Source organism: Amphiprion ocellaris, chromosome 7 (assembly GCF_022539595.1).
Source record: "Amphiprion ocellaris isolate individual 3 ecotype Okinawa chromosome 7, ASM2253959v1, whole genome shotgun sequence".
NCBI lineage: Eukaryota > Metazoa > Chordata > Actinopteri > Pomacentridae > Amphiprion > Amphiprion ocellaris.
Window position 1 is genome coordinate 15578395 of NC_072772.1, and position 19097 is coordinate 15597491.

Sequence of the window (19097 nt, forward strand, 5' to 3'; positions counted from 1 at the left end):
GTCGCTCTGACTCCCCCAATTGGGGAGAGATGCGAAAATCAGAATTTCCCCTCGTGGGATTAATAAGGGATAATAAATAAATAAATAAATAAAACTAATAAACATGAGGTCAAATAGAAGGAACAGTTTTAAATACTGCAGTCCCACGACGACAAAAACTAAATCTGCTGGTGGATTCCATTAAAGTCCTAATAAATGATAATAAAGTGTGATACTAAAGGTTTGTGGTGCTAAAAATCTCCAAGTAAAGATATCAAGTTGAACATCTGGATGGAGGTTGATAAAATTTGACCTCCCTTCATTTCTCTGGAGCCGACTCCATGGATTTTATGGATGGTGGTTAAAGAGCTGCTCTTCTAGTGGTCTTCCTTCTCGTCGCTGTGAAAAGTCAGTCCATCCTGACTGACTTCAACACCTCTTCATGACAGCTTGTTCTGCTTCCGACCTCGTGGCAACTCCAGAAACTCGGGAAAACCCATGGAGACTCGAAGAACTCATGGAGACTCAAAGAACTCGTCGGGCGGGGGAAGGTGTGGTGGGGGGAGGTGGGGGAGTAGAGGGGGGAGGCCGCCACCCACTTCCCCGCCTACTCTCTGCCCTGACTCCACCCAGACTCCGCCTTGGCTCCACCCATGTGGTCACTTTATTAACTACGATGCCAAAGGGATGTCGCATTTACTTCTTTTCATCTGATCTGTAGCTCAGTGAGTTAAGGACTTACTTGTAGAGCTGCAGGTCGCTGGTTCAAGACCAGACCTTCCTTAAATTTTATCAAAATCCTGACAAAGACAAACCAAGAAAAATGCCAGTTGTGGGTCTTGAACCTACTACCTTCCACTTGGTAGTCTCTCTTCTTATCCCCTGAGCTATTCGCGCAGATACTAACTCTGCTTTTTTTTGCGCATTTATCATCTATTTTTTTGCCATTTTCGATTTTTTTTTAACTTGAGTCTCGACTCGACCGTTTTTCTCAGGAGGTTGGACTTCAGCCTTTGTGCTGGAGGGTTGAACCCTCAGTTCCAAGACTTTCAAAGCCTCCAGACCTCCCGAGTCCTCAGGACCTGAGCTTTCACACCTTCTGAGGGCTGAAATTTTCTAAGTCCCACAGTAGTTCTCTGTTAGACTGAACTTCCAGACAGTCCAAGGTCTGATATCTTCTAAGTTCCTGAGTACTTCTCTGTTAGTTTGAACCTTCAGACAGTCTGAGGACTGAAATTTTAAAAGTTTCTCAGTACTTCTCTGTTAGTTGGAACTTTCTGGTTAACAGAAGCCTTAAAACTTGTGACCATGAGTCTTCATTTCACATTTAGACCATCCATCTGAGTTCTTCTCAGACCTTCACCTGTGGGTTTTTTAGAAATCCTCAACAAACTTTGATTCTCTTCACTGAACAGTAAAGTTTGTGGAGATCAGAAGGTAACATTAGTTTGATAAATACCTTCAACTACTAGTAGACTTTTTCTGGAAAGCAGTTTTCTGAAATGAGTTCTTAGTAAATCTATCCACAATCAAACCAAGAACATAGAAAGAGGAAATGTTTGAAGAAACAACTTGATGTTTTCGTTTCAGACTAGAAAACACTTTAATACTTTTATCTGTTTTTGCTCTTTTTGATCGTTTTATTGTCTCTTCTGTTTAATTTGATCTTCTAAAATCTAACTGGTGTCTTTTGAAATGTTTCGTCTTTAGTTTGATTCTTCTTAAACGTTTAGTTTTGCTCTTTTCTCACCTTTTATTCTTTTCTAATGTCTGATTTGATTTCCAAATATTTTGTCTTTTTAATGTTTAATTGCTTTTTCAAATGTTTTATTGGCTTGTTTGAGTTTCTTTTTCTTTCCCAATATTTAATGTTTCGATTAAATCTTTGTTTTTCTTTTTAAATGTTTTACCACCTTTTAATGTTTAATTTTCTTTTTAAATGCTTCATTGTATTTTCTATTTAATTCCTATTTGAAGTTTTATTGTCTTTAAGATGTAATTTTCTAATTAAACATTTAATTTTTTAATTAAATGTTTAGTTTGTTTTTTTGGCCTTTTTATTGGATAGACATAGTGAGAGAGAGTCAGGGGGAAGACATGCAGCAAAGGGCCGCACGCGGGAATCGAACCCAGGCCGCTGCGTCGGGGACCCTGTACATGGGTCACCCGCTTAGCCTGTTGAGCTATACGGGTACCTATGTTTTGTCTTTTTAAAGGTTTAATAATCCAATTAAATGTTTTGCGTTTTTTAAAATGTTTGACATTCTTCTTGTTGAATTGTATTCTTTAAGTGTTTAATTCTGGGAAATATTGTATCTGTAATTTTGAATATTTGTATTTTAAAAATATTGTTTCATTTCATAACGACACGTATTGTATCTTGTTGAATGATCTCATTCAATATTTTGTCTGTTTAATATAATTTAATGTAATTTAATGTTTAACTCTATTAAACAGACAAAAATATTGAATGAGATCATTCAACAAGATACAATACATGTCATAATGAAATTAAACAAAACTTTTAAAATACAAATATTAAAAATTACAGATAAAATATTTTCCATAATTAAACATTTAAAAAATACAATTCAACAAGAAGAATATTAAACATTTTTAAAAATGCAAAACATTTAATTAGATTATTAAACCTTTAAAAAGACAAAACATTTAATAAAAAATTAAATGTTTAATTAGAAAATTACATCTTAAAGACTATAAAACTTCAAATAGGAATTAAACAGAAAATACAATGAAGCATTTAAAAAGAGAACTAAACATTAAGAGGTGGTATATGTATATATAATTTAATTGTATTTAATGTTTAACTCTATTAAACAGACAAAATATTGAATTAGATAATTCAACAAGATACAATACATGTCATAATGAAATTAAACAAAACTTTTAAAATACAAATATTAAAAATTACAGATAAAATATTTTCCATAATTAAACATTTAAAAAATACAATTCAACAAGAAGAATATTAAACATTTTTAAAAATGCAAAACATTTAATTAGATTATTAAACCTTTAAAAAGACAAAACATTTAATAAAAAATTAAATGTTTAATTAGAAAATTACATCTTAAATTTCTTAAATCTTTTTAATAATAAAACTTTTAAAAAGTTTTATTGTATTAATTTTTTTCCTTTGATTTAATTGCTTTTTGTTATGTAGTTTATTTCTTTAATCTTCTTTTTCTGTCAAGATTTTAAGCCCAACCTTAAAAATGAAATAAACCCTTAAATCACAGTGAAAATACTTCTGTTGTCACAATCATGAGTTAGTCATTTATTCAGTTTATCAATTCAACTTTATTTGTTTAGCACCTTTTACACAGATGACAAAACTAAACAAGCAAAGAGAAAAAACTATGCTAAAACTATGATTAAAACTCAACATTAAAAAAACAAACAAAAAAAAAGATTTAACATGGTAATAAAATATGTTGTGTCCAGGGGATGGAGGGAGTTTATTGAAGTCTTCTTGGGCTCACATGGTAAATCATTTAAAATATAAACTTGATATTCAGTCTAAGGAAACTGCAGAGCAACAGAAGAACCAACAATATCTCCTGTTTTCTCCTTTAATGAGTCGACTCTTCTTGTGCTTTCAGACCAAAGAACTACAGACTCTTCACAACCTGCTCAAACTCTTGGTACAGGACCTCACCACACGGGTCAAGAAGGTTTCCATCTCATTTCTCCTCAGAAGCTCACCTTCTCCTGCTCAAACTGCTGACAAATGTTTCTGCTGCTCTAAAGTCTGGTCTCCAGAACTTCCTAAAAACTCTCAAAGTCTCTTCTGCTGCAGGTTGCTTTGTAGAACTGTTGCAGAAAACCTCACTAAACCACATGGAGGGGCCTCAAGATAGTCGTCCAAATGAAATCGTACAAAAAACAAACTAGCACAACCCAAACGCTAAAGTCTCCTGCAGCCTACCAGAGAACCTCTGAGAACAGAGAATCAGGACAGGAACTCTTACCTTCTGGACAACCAACATTGGTTCTCAAACAAGAATACAGAATGTGTCTGACCAAAAACCTCTAAAGACTCACTACAGCCAAGATAAAGACACAACTCAGCTGCACCAAATCCACTAATCATTGCACACATTAGCACCATGTGCTAACTGTGGCTAAAGAACCTCATTTACCAAGACAACTATCCAATACAAAGCCCTAAAGCACACCAAGAAACACATTAAAGACAATTTTACTGCTGGAAGCTGTAAGCCAACGCCTAAAGAACAAGCTAAAGCAACGGAGCCAAACCCGGTTCAGTGGTCAAGAGAAGCAGAGGAAATGTTTGTCTGCAGCTAAATAAAGCAGGAAGACACTGAGCTGCTCAGGTGTTCCTGATAACACTGAGCAGCTGCTCAGGTGTTCCTGATAACACCAAGCAGCCACCTGGACAGCCAATAGGAACACAGCTTACTGGAAGTCCAGAGGGCTGGGTTAGTGAAGGAAATTTAATTTAAAGTTGAAGCAGAAAGTTAATAAAGAAAGTTGAAAACCAGCTTCTGATACCTGAAATCTCTGAGTTTTCACACAAAGAACACCTGAACATGTCAAACTGGTTCCATAGTAGAACACTCATTGTAAAAACGTCATAGTATGGTGTGTTGCTCAAAAAACATTACGACCCGGCTGTCAGGGGACAAACATGTAAGAAACATGAGAACAGAGAGAACCCAACCAGTAGGTCACAGTTTATCATCCCCCAATCATCTCCTGAAGTCCATATGGTGAGAGACATCAGTATCTGGTTGTTAATTTACCAGAGGATGCTTATAATCATGCTGATGTGGTCTGTACTCTACAGTATTTTAGTGACTCAATAAATGCCTAAGTCAACCCGCCCGGCCAGCAGGCAGATGGGTCCCCCCACATTAGAGCCGGGTTCTGCTCGAGGTTTTTTTTCCCTGTTAAAAGGGTGTTTTCCTTGCCCCTGTCGCCTTTTGGCTTGCTCTGGGGGTCAGGCATATGGGTTCTGTAAAGCGTCTCGAGACAATTTGACTGTAATTGGCGCTATATAAATAAAATTGAATTGAATTGAATTGTTTTTTTTAAAAATGCTTTTTAGTTTTTAATAAACATTTAATAGCCTTTATGTAATCAATAAATGGCCTTTGCCTATCTTAAGAAAAATTCACTCAGAACTCTGATATGTTAACAGTACTAAATAAATCAATAAATCAGGTCCCCCAGGAAGAGCTGGAAAGTGTTGTTAGAGGGAGGAACGTCTGGAGTGACCCGCTTCGCCTGCTGCTTCCGCGACCCGGCCCCGGATAAGCGGAAGCCAACGGATGGATGGATGGATTTAATGATGTTGATGTAAGGCAGTAACTGAAACACGCCGCTAGGTGGTGCTGTAGCACTGCATGTTGTTTGGCTGAGCCAAGGATTTCTAGCGATTTGTCCTTTCCAGGGCACCGTAGTTTACACTTGCTCTGCAGAGGGCGCCATGTTTCGTTAACTGTTCTTTTTCGCCTACTGTTGTTGAAGGTAAGCAGTGCTCCTGGCAGCCCACAATTTGTACAAATTCATAAGTTAAACTGCAGTTAAACCATTAATGTCTTTAAAATGCGTTCCTGTGACGTTATAAGCACTGTTCAGTCTGATTTTAAAGACTGTGTTGAAGATTATAGCCTGAATGCTAATGTCCGTGCTATAGGCAGGTAACTCTGTGCGCGTGCAGCCGAACATGCTAGTATTTCCTAAGGGTTAGCAGCTGCACGTGTAGCTTATTGGTTATTTTTGCACAATGAATAGAAGGGTAATGGTATTATTTTGAGTACTACAGTATGTGTGGTGTGTAGTTTTTGTTAATCTCAGCCAGTTTATTAACAGTTAACAGATACTGTTCACAGTGAATGTCAACACATACAAACAAGAGTATTCTTTTTCGTCTACTGTTGTTGAAGGTTGTATGTGCAGGAACGGTTGGCAGCAATTAAAGTCTCCATCACAACTTCGACCCCTGCTGTCTGATCCTCTTCTCTCTGCATGACACCCTGCATGCAGACACATCAAGGAACACAACGCAGAGCTACGCAGGGTTTGCGGAGAGGCGCTCCACTTGTAGCAGACACGCAAAACCTGTGGGTTATATTTAATGTTATTTTTGTACAATCATCTTCAGTTAGTGACTAATGTAGCTGTGATAAATTGAGTAATTGGAGATGGTTAGTAACTATAGACCACTGAATACTTGAATGCTTATAAGTAGCACTTTGAATGTATTTCTAGTTTCACTACTGAAAATGAACACGAACTTTATATATATTGTTGTACAACTAAACCTCAACATGATTTGAACTGAATAATACAGAATAGAGTGGTATTAATTGGTATTAATTCATGAGAATTAGAAAATGAACATGATTTATGTAGACAGTATATTAATGTAATGCACCATTTGAATCTCATCTGGCTTATCTATAGGTCAGATTTTTTGTTACCCTCTTTGATTGATGACACCATCAACATGGATTGAAGTCACATCCCACCAGAAGCTGGAGTGTTTCCTGCTGAGCTCGAGTGAGGTTTCAGATTCCACAATTCAGAGGTTTCCGGTGTGGACTGAGTGGCGAGCCAGACCCTGATTCTTCCCCCTCACGGACTGTGTGGTAGGACCAAATGAACACTGGTGCACTGACACTGATTAATAGAAGGGCCCAGACGAAATAAAGACTAGATTGGGAAAAGTTTTTTTCTGCCGGCTTTATTTTGTTTTTTTTCCCATTCATTGTTTCAGCAGATTGTCATGTTAAATTGTTATTCATTTGCTGTTACAAGTGGCCACACAAACAAGCTATTGTTGTCTGTGTCATTACTGATGTTCAAAAGACTGGCTCTTAACAACTTAGTGTCTTCTGATACTGGTCCAATTGCTCTTATAGATCAGTACTCACCTGTGCTCTATCATTACACCGTCATGAGGGCTACTCTGAGCTCAAGTCAACAAGCAGCATCCTGATGTATGTGTTCAGTCTTCTCAGATGACTGAGGGCTTTGGAGATGGCTTCATCTGTAGCCCTGATGGACCTGTAGGTGAACTGGTGTTGGTCAAGGCCAGGTGGGATGTGAGTCTTGATATGCTGCAGAACAAATCTCTCCAAGCATTTCATGATCACCAGAGTCAGGGCCATGGGTCGGTAAATCTTCAACCTTGTAATGGCAGAAGTTTTGTCCACGGGGATTATGGTGGCAGCTTTCAGGCAGGTTGTCACTGTGGCTCGCTGCAGCAAACAGTTCAAGATGTTAGTGAAAACTGCTGTGAGCTGATGAGTGCATGACTTCAGCACCCTCCCTGATATTCCATCTGGTCCTGGTGAAATGGTACTCAGTCCATCCTAGTAAGATCACTGGAGTGAGTTTTATGGAAAAGTTACTAAGCTGCTCATTCAGACATGAAGCCGACACATTCAAATTAACAGAACAGGTTTCAAATCTAAACCAACTCACTCCAAGCTGAACAAAATCCTCCAAGCAGCCACTTCCTGCAGCCAGAAAACATTCTCCTTCGTCTCTTCTTTTTGTGTCTTTTCTTTTCTTCTGTTTCTCTCTTTTCCCCTTTCCTCTACTCTTTTCTCTTTTTATCTGCTCCTTCTGGTCCTTCTTGTTGTCTTTTTCCCACTTTGGCCTCTTCCACTTCTGTTGATCTGATGTGCCTTGCAGCATTTCTTCTCCTGCAGCTTCTTAGGTTTACCCCCCAGCTTGGCCGTTTCCTGCTGCAGTTCAGTCATTCTTTCCTCCATCTTCTTCAACAGTTCATCTGCCTGTTCTTCGTCCTCTTTCATTAGCTGGACTTCAATGTCTTCCCCTCTTTGGAGTTTGAGGATGTCGTTGACGTTCTTCAGTCTTTCATCCTCAGAGCTTCGTCCAGCAGTCCATATTCTTCCTGTTAATACATCACCTGCTCGACCAGGGAGGAAATTCATAGCTTTAAGCAGCTGCAGAGGTCTTCAGCCTTCTCCTTTTCTTCCTTCAGAGTTTCAGTCCTGATGTCCAAGCTGTGGACTAACTTCTGCAGGTCTGAATTCTGCAACAGCCGTTCCTGTTGCACCAGCAGGTCCTTGTTCTCCTGCTGCTGCAGATCCTCCCTCACCTTGTGGAGTTTTTTGTTTTCAGCCTGGAGCTTTTCTGTCATGTTTCTCAGCTCTGCAGAGAGACTTTCCATCAGGCTCTTCAGTCTGAGGATTTCTTGCTCCTTGCCCTGGTTGGACTGGTCGTATTTAAGTTTCTCTGTCTTCATGGCCTCCTCCAGCTCTTCATGTTCTCTCGTACCTGCCACTGTTCTCCGATCAGGGTCAAGATTTTAGCCTTATAGGAACAGCAGAGCCTATCGACCTTTTCCTTTTCTGCAGCACCAGCTCCTGTTGCACCAGCAGGTCCTTGTCCTCCTGCTGCTGCAGATAAAAACATTGTAGAAGAAGAGTGTTTTCTAGTAAGACCATGACTCAAAGCTTACAGCCGAAGCTACACAGAAATGGTTCAAAGACAGCAAGGTGAATGTTGTAGAGTGCCCGAGTCAGAATTCAGACCTCAATCCAATTGAGAATTTGAGGCTGGACTTAAAAAGATCTGTTCACTCATAGTCCCTGTGTAACCTAACAGAGCTTGAGCAGTTTTGCAAAGAAGACTGTTGTAAAACTGCAGTGTCCAGATATGCAAGGCTGATTGAGACATATCCACATAGGCTCAATGCTCTAATTGTGGCCAAAGGCGCATCTCTTAATTAATAACTTTAAGAGGTAAAAATTCAGCTATTTTCTATCTCTATTTTAATTTATATTATTTTGTAGAAATTGGTTTTCACCTCGACATGAAAGTCTTTTTTTAATTCATTCTTTTCATAAGAGCCTAATTACATTGACCGTTATTCAGTGTGGGAAATCCTTAAAAGGGGAAACTTTCAAGAGGGGTGAATATTTTCATTCATTCTCTGCAATGTTGTCAGTCTAGAAGGATACTAGCTGACTTTATGTTAGGTTTAGTTGTTAACAACTCATGCTTAGGTCACTTTAAATTGGGAAATTCGGACGCTCTTTGCAAATTAGAAATGCTTCAGTCATACTGTTTTCATGGTGTGAGCTGAGAGTGGCTATTCACCACTACAGTCAGTGAAGACTCTACCTCACAGAAAAACATTGTTTGTTTAATTGTTAAAGCTAATTGAAAGCTATACTGTGGGAATGTAATTAAAGAGTTTTTACAGCCAACCTATGTGAAAAGGCTGTTGGTACAACACCTCTGCATGTAACTATGCCCTACAATAAAGACTTCAGAGTTTCCACCAGGTTGTAAGTGCAACACTGCAGAGGTGTTGGGTTGAGTGGTGGAAAAAATACCAACATGTGACCAAGCTTAAATGCCAATAGACTGCAAAAGTACTGATACCCAGCAAAGTCTTTGATGCAAATTAAACTTCTCACAAAAGTGTGTAATGCATAGTGACAGCATTTTAACAGGACAGCAATATAAACTTTTTGTTTGTTTAACAATAAGAACAATATGAATATTTATCAATCAGAATTTCCTTTGATTTGTATTTTGCTGTTGGAATCATTGTTTACTTTGGGGAAAAAAAATGGATTAAGTGTAGATATAAAGCAGCACCCACGTTGAAGCTTTCATCTTGAAGATGATCTTGTGGTTTGATGCTGTGTGTTGTCACAAAGAGTTTGCTGTTGACTAAGATATGAGACACAGTGAATGTGGGCAGGTTGCCAAGGAAAGCTTAGATTGTATGGTAAATTTATACCCTGGTTTAAATTGTGCTACTTTTGCTGTAGTCAGTTTGGCTGATAGTCAACTTGAACATTAACTTTTCTCAGTTTCACTGCAAGGCCCTTTGCTCCGGAAACATCACCAACAACAAGCCTCAGCAGGAAGTGGTGGGGAACAGACAGTCATTTCAGACCATTTATACCTGTAATCTACATGCTCGGTGTGTGATAATATTAATATCCAAATTTAATAAAATATTTAATAATTCAAATTTAACCTTTGGCATGATCACTGTTCAAAAAGAAAACAGTTGGTGTTCTGTTTATGTGAACGACATTTAGTGTCCCTTTAAATAACTCAGACCACACTGATGGTCTTGTGGTTTTGTCCCTTGTCAACTAAAGAAGTTAATACAGCATCACCATGTCCACTGCTGTTCACACTGTATCAGACGCTGACAATGAGTGCTGACAAGTGGATATTCCTTTTAGCCTTTTGCTTCATGCACGCGTCTTCAAATGGTAAGTCCCTTTTGAGAAATTAAATTGTAAAAATATCAATTTTTGAAATAATAGGACACCTGTTTGGCTGAATTAATGTTTTTAATGTTCCTGTGCATTATTTGATCGCTATAGGTTATCTTTGAACTCTATTGGTTGGATGTTTGAATTCAAATACTGAAAATTTCAAATCTGTTAATAATGAGTTTCTGCAAAGTATTTGGACACTTCTTTTATCTGCAAACTTCCATTAAATTCACAAGGTTATTTCCTAAATTGTCAGATACATTCATACAAACTAATTTAGCGCCAGTCTAACCGAAACATTTTCTTCTTAAACAAAAAGATGAAAATTCTCAATTCACAAGACAGAAAGCATGTTTGGACAAGTTGTGATTGTTCAACTTAGTGAAGTGTATCAGCCGTTAATGCCATGAACACTGTGCACCTGTGTGAAACTCAGGGACATAAAATGTATACATGCGCTATAACTGGAACAGAATAGTCAAAGATGATTGCAAGTCTGGCAAAGACATGCGATACGAGCTCCGTGAAAAGATTAGGAACTGTCCAAATCACAAAAAGACCAGGAAACCCAGCAACTGACTGGATAAAACAGCTACGACTAAATCAAATAAAGAACATGCACAGACTAAAAGCAGCTTTTGGAGATGTGTTATTTTGGAATTAATCCAGCTTTAACATGCATGGATTCGATAGTATGTGTAGAAAACCAGCAACACAAGTCCGGTGAAGGTGGCAAGTGTGGAGCTGTGTTTTCTTTGGTGTGGGAGAACTTGTTTTTGTTATATTTATCGGATGTTATCGTGACCTCTGAAGTGAATAGTGCATCTACGAGAGGCCAGTTTTGCCAGTTGAAACACTGAACCACTAGTTTAACAATTTCTCAGAAAGTAGTTGATTCTTTGTTCTACCAAGGATGATGGACTAAATACCAAGCAAATATATCTGGGATAATTAAGCCAAACAAATATTTTTTTTCTGTGAAATATTGTGCTTTGCAAGTGTGCTTGTGCTATTTTCTTTCAAAATAAATAATAATAGAGTCATTCCATGTCAACTCAGAGAGATTAGGGGAGGTCTGGACTATCTCAAAATCTGTCGAAGCTTTGTAGGACCAATCTTTGGCATCTGGAACTGACATCTGCCATTTTTTAAGCAGAAATTCCAATATTTTCATAATTGTTCACCCAGTGGAAATTTTAAATATATCATGCGCGACATGGAAATTTAACGAGATGCCGCTTTCAGATGTTCATATCTCCTGAAGAATTGTTCCAATGCTGAGAAAGCTTTCATATGTTAGTAGAAATGGGAATTATGGCCAGCCAAAGCTGACACAGGTAAAACAGTTTTTAATTTACAAATGGCCAGATGGAGATCTTGAATCATGGGTAGGCTGATGAAATTTGGGATAGTAAGAGATGAAAGTATCATCTACGTGTGTGCAAAGTTTCAAAATCCTTCCATGTTGTCTTCATGCTAAAATTTTTCATCTATTGAACCAAGTAATTCAATTTTGTGTATGTATGTGTGTGTGTGTGTGTGTGTGTGTGTGTGTGTGTGTGTGTGTGCGTGTGTGTGTGTGTGTGTGTGTGTGTGCAGTTCCAAGAAGTGACAGGAGCAGGGTGACTGTTTACCTTTCACATTAAAAGTTCTGCTTACGTCACACATTGAATGAATGAATCTGTGGCTCTCTCTGTTGTATCTGCATCGCCATAGACTTGAAAGACTTTTAAAAAAAGAGACTTTATTGTCATTGTTCAGAAGTACAATGAAATTTGTCTGAAGAACACGACAATTAGCAGCAGTGCAAATAATAAAAATAGTTTAAAAATACTCTCAAATAATAAAAAGAAGAATCAAAGTACTATATACAAACAAAGTTAGAGTTAAGATCCAAACATCAGAAATGACAAGACTGTGTCAAACACTAAAAAAATTCTCTTTTTTAAATCTCTGGTATTTTCATTTTTCTCCTTTAAGGTGAGCACTTATACGAAGATTATCACGAGGATAATCAGTGTGAAACACAGAAACTCAAGGCTTCTCTTGGCTCGTCTGTGTTCCTACCGTGCAGCTTATCAACAAGTAGCCAAAACTGGGTGACATGGACCCACAATAGTGAGGCAGAGCTGGCAAAGCTCTTCTTTGAAGGGCGCGTCAAGTTCCTGGACCCCAGACATGGCAGAGTGAAAGCTTTTCCAAACCAGGTCTCAGAGGGAAATTTCTCCATCCGCATCGATGAGCTGAACAACTCTGACCTGGGCAGCTATCGCTGTATACAGGGAGATTACTGTCAAAAAGTGGAGTTGCTTGCTGACAGTAAGTGGATTTCTTTTTGTATGTGTTCAGGTAAAGTTTTGTTAAAGTTCAGCTGCATCCTGTGTGTCCTTCCCATGAGCCAAACACGAGAAATTGCAAGTAAATATGCAACTGTTTCCTGTGACAAACCACATTCACTTATCATGCAGGTACACTGAGCGAAGAGATGAGGCTACTGATTGTCATCAGCGTTGCTGCTCTCAGTTTGCTGAGTGTTGGTGGATACTACTTCTGCAAGGGACGCATAGGTAAGGACCTGTTCTGTCTGCTAGTCTCAGGCCAGAGAGATGATAGATGTAACTGTGGTTTATTTGTCATTTGACGGTTTCAGTGCTCCGTCACAACAACACACAGGACAATGCAAACAATCCTGGAGGTGCAGGTATTGAGGGTTAACAATAATGTTACGCCAGTTACATTAAGATTGTTCTTTTTAATGAATGTTGGTCTTGATATGCATTTATTTTTTGTGTGCAACAGATCTATACAGTAAAATTTTCATAACAAAGCCTTGTACCTTAGTTAGCCTGTTTTAATTGTAATGCTTTTGCCAAGTATCTCTTGTCCCTAGGCTAACATATAAAGTGAATTAAAAAATAAATAACCAAACCTCAGTCTGAACTAAATGAGAAAACTCCTGCACCGTGCCTAGACGTGTCAACAAACCATTGACAAAATTACTGCAACATCTCCATTTACATCTCATGATCTATACGTTGCTGCATTTCTCTCTGTGATTAAAAAAAATTGAAAGGTCTTAAACCTCTATGTGACGTGTACAGATGTGACTTATCTTGTGAATTGGTGCTTTAAAAATACAACTAAAATGAGTTGAACTGAATTTTTAACTTGCCTACAAGCAGCTCCTGCAAAACCTGCTAATTTAGATAATGTTACTGATAGTACAAAAAGGTGTCAATGGGATAACAATGCATTTGTGCAAAAATCCACCAGAACCTCTAAAGCTAAATAAGACTAACTAGCTTCTTCTGTGTCTGCTTATTAAATCATACAAAATGTGAAATGTAACAAATCATGTCACGTATTTAACATGCTAAGCTAAGCTAGCTGCTGGCTTCATGTTTAGCAGACAAACGTGACCAGAATTAGTGCATTTCCGAATACATAAAATACAAAAAATACAAGCTTTTTTAATGTTTCCCAGCAGGTGCCAGAGCTCCACCTGAGGGAACAGGCAGGGCAGTAGTACATGAACAGCAGACAGGTAATCCATCGTATTAACAGCGCAAATGCTTCCTCGTTGTGAGCAGTATTTTTGTTTTATGTTATGCACTGCCTGGCCAAAAAATGTTGCCACCTGGATTTAACAAAGCAAATAGCTAAGAGCCTTCTATTGGATAATCACTGCAGTGATGAACATGTTTCAGCTGCAACAACTTAATTAGCTGTAGCTGATGCAGTGAGGAGCTTCTCATTTCTTAAACAACCATGTCAGAAGACATATCCTGTGGTCATTGAAAGGATGTTAATCTGTCTCAAAAGGGTCAAATTGTTGACCTGCATCAAGCAAAGAAAACAACTAAGGAGATTTCTGAAACTACTAAAATCAGGTTAAGAACTGTCCAACGCATTATTAAAACCTGGAAGGATAGTGGTGAACACTCATCTTCGAGGAACAAATATGATGTGATGAGTCCAGATTTACCCTGTTCCAAAGTGATGGGGGCATCAGGGTAAGAAGAGAGGTGGATAAAGTGATGAACTCATCATGGCTAGTTCCTGCAAGCCTGTGGGGGTTAGGGTTATGATTTCGGGTTGGTCAGGTTCAGCAACGTTATGTTCCCAAAGAATGAGGTCAGCGGACTACCTGATAATACTGAATGACCAGGTCTTTCCATCAGTGGAGTTTTTCTTCCCTGATGGCATGGTCATGTTCCAAGATGACGATGCCAGGATTCATGGGGCTCACATTGTGAATGAGTGGTTCAGGGAGCATGAGACGTCATTTTCACGCATAGATGGGCCTCCAGTGTCCAGACCTCAGCCCCATTGAGAATCTTTGGGACGTTCTGGAGAAGACTTTGCGCAGCAGTCCAACTCTCCCATCATCAATATAAGATCTTGGTGAAAAATTAATGCAACTCTGGACAGAAATAAATGCTGTGACATTGCAGAAGCTTATCAAAATGATGCCACAGCAAATGAGTGCCACACTCAAAGCTAAAGGCAGTCCAACAAAATATTAGAGCATGAGACTTTTTTTGGCCAGGCAGTGTATTTGACAAGTGATTGTGGTACTTCTTCAGTGTGTTTACCAAACAATGATAATCTTGTTTATGGTGCATTTATACTGTAGTATCAACCATCTATGCCTGACTTAAGACAAAAAAGCAGCAGATTTCCCTCCCTCTGCCCTGGGTCTGGAATTCACACATTTGTGGACCATCAAGCTGGTTCCAGGGTTTCCTTTTAATCAACAGACATCCTCCGAGGCTGACAGACTAATCAACCTGCGACACCTCTATCCAAACAGTGGGATTCATGTTTTAAAGAGGCCTAAAACTTACATTTTCAACCAATGAACAAAGAATATATATTAAAATAAGATATTCTGGAATAAAAAATACATTGAAGGAATACTATCAAAAAAAGTTTTAAAAACTACTAATATCTGTAAAGGTTTGTTTTTAGTAGGTTTATATACAGTAAAACAATGTAATTTCTCACATTACATGAGAACATATTTTCATTTGTAATAAAAAATTTTTGATGAAGCTAATGTGTAAAGTTTTGGCCAGTTTTCTGTCTGATTGGATGCTTGTTTTACAGTCAGAAATTGAACTGATTTCTTTTTCCTTCCTGTGATTTTACTGGATATTATCTGCAATTTAACAACACAAGGAAATTCTGTAAAATACAGTTCTAAAAAAAGTATTTTAGACCCTACTGTACAGCAAACATCTGTAAAATTATTACATATTTTGTTGATTTAGATACAGCAAAAATGGTGTAATTTTACAGTCAAATGTAAAAGAACAAATTACCTCATACAAAAATAAAACTTTTGATGCGGAGGTTTTTGAGTTTGGGCTTATTTTTTTTCCTTTTCACAAATAAAACATTTTTATATGTGATTTTACTAGTTGTTTTCTGTAATTTAACAAAACAGGGAAAATAACTGTTACAAACAGTCTAAAAAAATTTATTTTTTGTTTTTGTGTTTTTTTTGTTTTTTTTAACAGTTTACCTCCCTGAAACCCACAGACTCTGCAGAAATCTTCATAGCCACATTAAAAGAACTCAACTATTGCAAACTGAACCACACTGGGACAAACACACAAACAGTTTGAAACAATTACCATATTTCTCTTCGACCCAACGTTTCTTTACTTAGCTCAAGTCAATAAGTCGACCTGTGAAAGTAGGTCAGACTAACGGTATACAAGAGGGGAACTTCTCCATCTGCATCGATGAGCTTAAAACCTCTGAGATGAGGAACTGTCACTGTATACAGGGAGATTACTGGCTTCAAGTAATAATATTATTTATATAGCACCCTTAAGAACAGCGCTAACAATGTGCTTTGACAGTCAAAACATTCAACACAGACAATCAAGCAAGATATAGGAGACAAGTCAGAACAGTCAATTAAAATACAGTAAAAGTGATAATAAATGAATAATTAGCTAGATTAGCACTCATATCAAACAAGGGAAAGTGGAGCTGTTTGCCAACAGTAAGTGGGTTTCTCTCTATGTGTTCAGGTAAAGTCTTGTTAAAGCTCAGCAGCTTCCTGTGCAGCAACTTGCAGCCTTTTCCTTTCCATGGTCACAAACCTCATCAGCCAAACGTCAGAAAAGACAAGAAAATGAGCAACTGTTTCCAGTGACAAACCACATCTACTTATCGTGAAGGTACAATGGATCCAACGCTGAGGCTAATTAAGATCATTGTTGGTCTTGTGATTTTGGTGCTTAGTCTTGGATTATACTGCTGCAAGAAATTAACAGGTGAGTACCTGTTCTGTCTGCTACTCTCTGTCTATAGAGATGATAGATGTAATTGGGTGGTTTATGGGTTATTTAAGTTTAGTGCTCTGTCACAGCAACACACAGGACAGTGCAAATAATCCTGTTGGCTCAGGTATTTAGGATAAGCAATAATTTCAACGCGATGTTGCACCAGTTACATTAAGACTGTTGCTTGATAGACTTTGAAGCTCCAAATCTCCACTATTCTGGTTAAAGAATGTTTGTCTTGATATGTATTTTTTTTTAATGTGTGCAACAGATTTATATAATGGAGTTTCCATAACAACAATAGATCTTTCATATATAAGGGCTGTATATACCATATACACTAGCAGTCAGAAGTTTGAACACACCTTCTCATTCAATGCTTTTAATTTATTTGCATAATTAATACTGAAGATTAACACTTTTTTGTTTACAAGATAATTCCATATATATTCTTTTATAGTTTTGATGTCTTCAGTATTAATCTACAATGTAGAAAATAATTAAAAACCATTGAATGAGACATATCTATCTATACATATATGTATATATCTATGTATCTATCTCTCTCTCTCTCTCTCTCTATATATATATATATATATATACACACATATATACATATATATATATGTATATATATATATATGTGTGTGTCTGTATGTTTCTGTAATGCTAAATAATAATACTAATAATGATACATTTTATTTATAAGCGCTTTTCAAAACACCCAAGAACACAGTACAAAGTAAACAAGGTTAAAACAATAATATGAAACTTAAAAGTTAATCTGCTAGTATGTGGGAGTTCTTTAATCAAAATGATATTTTAATACTAAAACAATTGTTGTTATCCATGAATTTTCAAATGTACAGTTTTACAAAAAAATGAAAAAAATAGTAAAGCACAGTATTATTTTTTGATTCAGATGCCAAATTGTAGTTATTTGCTTGCATTCCGGAAGAGAAAAAATAGTTTTAATGGTTGTATTTTATTCTTGATTAATTTCTGACTTCTTCACCAGAACCTCTAAAACTAGTTAAGACTAATTAACATGTTCTGTGTCTGCTTATTAAATCGTACAAATGTGAAAATGTAACAAGTCATGTCACGTGTTTCACATGCTAAGCTAATATACCTGCTAGCTTCATGTGTAGCAGACAAATATGACCAGAATTAGTGCATTTCCAAAAAACGAGTCCTTTAGGTTGCCTTGTGTTATGTTTCATAGAAGATGAAAGTGATCCACCTGAGGGAGAAGATGGAGCACCGTTACAAAGACAGCAGATAGGTAATCCATCACATTAACAACACAAATGCTTCTTTGTGCCATTTCACTACAGTATTTGTAGATTGGGTGAGCAGTATTTTTGTTATACTTGACAAGTGACTGTTTCTTTCTCAGTCTGCTTCTTTCACCTGCAGGAGCAAACGGTAATAATTAAAAGATTTGTGATGCATTTACAGTGTAGCGGCTCTTCCTCCCTCTGCTCTGGATGTGCTGTTCACACATTTGAGGACCATCAAGCTGGTACCAGCATTTCCCTTTAATCAGCAGATGTCGACACAGCAACCAGCACTCCTCTCAAAATGCCGCCCAAACAATGGGATGTATTTTACTTCATATTATCTGCAATTTAACAAGAAAATCTGTAAAACAACAAAACTGTTATAAAAATTATGTAGCGTTTTTCTGTGCTTAATAAACAGCAATCATCTGTAAAATAAATACATCATTTCTGGATTCAGATACTGTAAAAATGGTGCTATTTTACAGTCAAATGTCAAAAAACAAATTACCGCTTGTAAAAATAAAGATTTTTGATGTGGACATCATGTTTGTGACAGTTTGGGCCTCTTATTTCTCATTATGCAGTAATAAAAACATTTTTGTTTGAGATTTTACTAGTTCCCAAATTACAAATTAGTCTACTGACCAAATTAGCAGTTGTTTTCAGTTGAAGCAATTTCATTTATTATTCTTGAAACACAATATTACACCAGTAATATTGTGCGTTTTTTTTCATCAACCCCCATCACAGTCTTGTGTTATTGCATTTTACTGTGTGTTATTGTAGTTGCTGCCTTTCTGTAGCAGTAAATGTCCATATTCTCCCATCAAGCTGACCCAGTGAGGTATGGACACAGGACCTCTGGGGACGTCCTGTAGCACCAGGATGGTGGCAGTGAATTCTGTGGATCCTGTGAGTTGCATGCTGGGACTTACCTAGATCAGTCTTATCCTGGCACAGATGCCTCTTTAAAATCTGCTCTGAATCACTGTTTGACTGTGAATCAAGAGGAGCTTCACCTCCAGTGTTTATGTAGTTGTATGTCACAAGCTGACATGTCAGTTAGGTTACATTATAATACTATACAGGCATTTTTCAGTCGATCTGAACATATATTTTCAAAACATATCTGGCAGACAACTATGTCTTACATTTAAACTGAATTGTGAACAGTACAGTTGTTATTTACTGTGCACTGTGCTGTTTTTAAGTTTCCAGTTCTGTCAAAGCAGGCAGTTTTACTCACAGAAGATCCAAAGATGTTT

General features: G+C 37.4%; 1 protein-coding gene and 1 long non-coding RNA gene across 5 annotated transcripts; both read left to right on the forward strand.

Annotated features, from left to right (window-relative positions):
• Positions 1-5431: 5431 nt before the first annotated feature.
• Positions 5432-7008, forward strand: LOC129349387 (uncharacterized). The gene is made up of 3 exons (XR_008602372.1): positions 5432-5493; positions 5913-6089; positions 6433-7008. It is a non-coding gene; the product is annotated as an uncharacterized LOC129349387 (long non-coding RNA).
• Positions 7009-7107: 99 nt separating this feature from the next.
• Positions 7108-18376, forward strand: LOC111566102 (uncharacterized). Of its 4 annotated transcripts, none has more exons than XM_035946533.2 (7): positions 7108-10241; positions 12228-12566; positions 12716-12814; positions 13735-13791; positions 14884-16537; positions 17772-17831; positions 18008-18376. In XM_035946533.2, exons 1-5 carry the CDS (start codon positions 10091-10093, stop codon positions 14901-14903), a joined length of 666 nt encoding a protein of 221 aa, XP_035802426.2. In that variant the 5' UTR covers positions 7108-10090; the 3' UTR covers positions 14904-16537; positions 17772-17831; positions 18008-18376. The 4 variants fall into 4 exon arrangements, 3 of the variants coding, with proteins under 3 accessions (XP_035802426.2, XP_035802423.2, XP_023122274.3); XM_035946530.2 differs by having other exon boundaries at positions 7128-10241; positions 13732-13791; positions 16292-16537; XM_023266506.3 differs by having other exon boundaries at positions 7128-10241; positions 16292-16537.
• The last annotated feature ends 721 nt before the right edge of the window (positions 18377-19097 follow it).

Bases quoted from the DNA above. Each gene is read 5' to 3' on its own strand.
- LOC111566102 (XM_035946530.2), top strand. From the start codon at position 10,091: ATGGTCTTGTGGTTTTGTCCCTTGTCAACTAAAGAAGTTAATACAGCA. The intron at 10,242-12,227 runs GTAAGTCCCTTT...TTCTCCTTTAAG, and splicing joins CATGCACGCGTCTTCAAATG to GTGAGCACTTATACGAAGAT. The intron at 12,567-12,715 runs GTAAGTGGATTT...CTTATCATGCAG, and splicing joins AGTGGAGTTGCTTGCTGACA to GTACACTGAGCGAAGAGATG.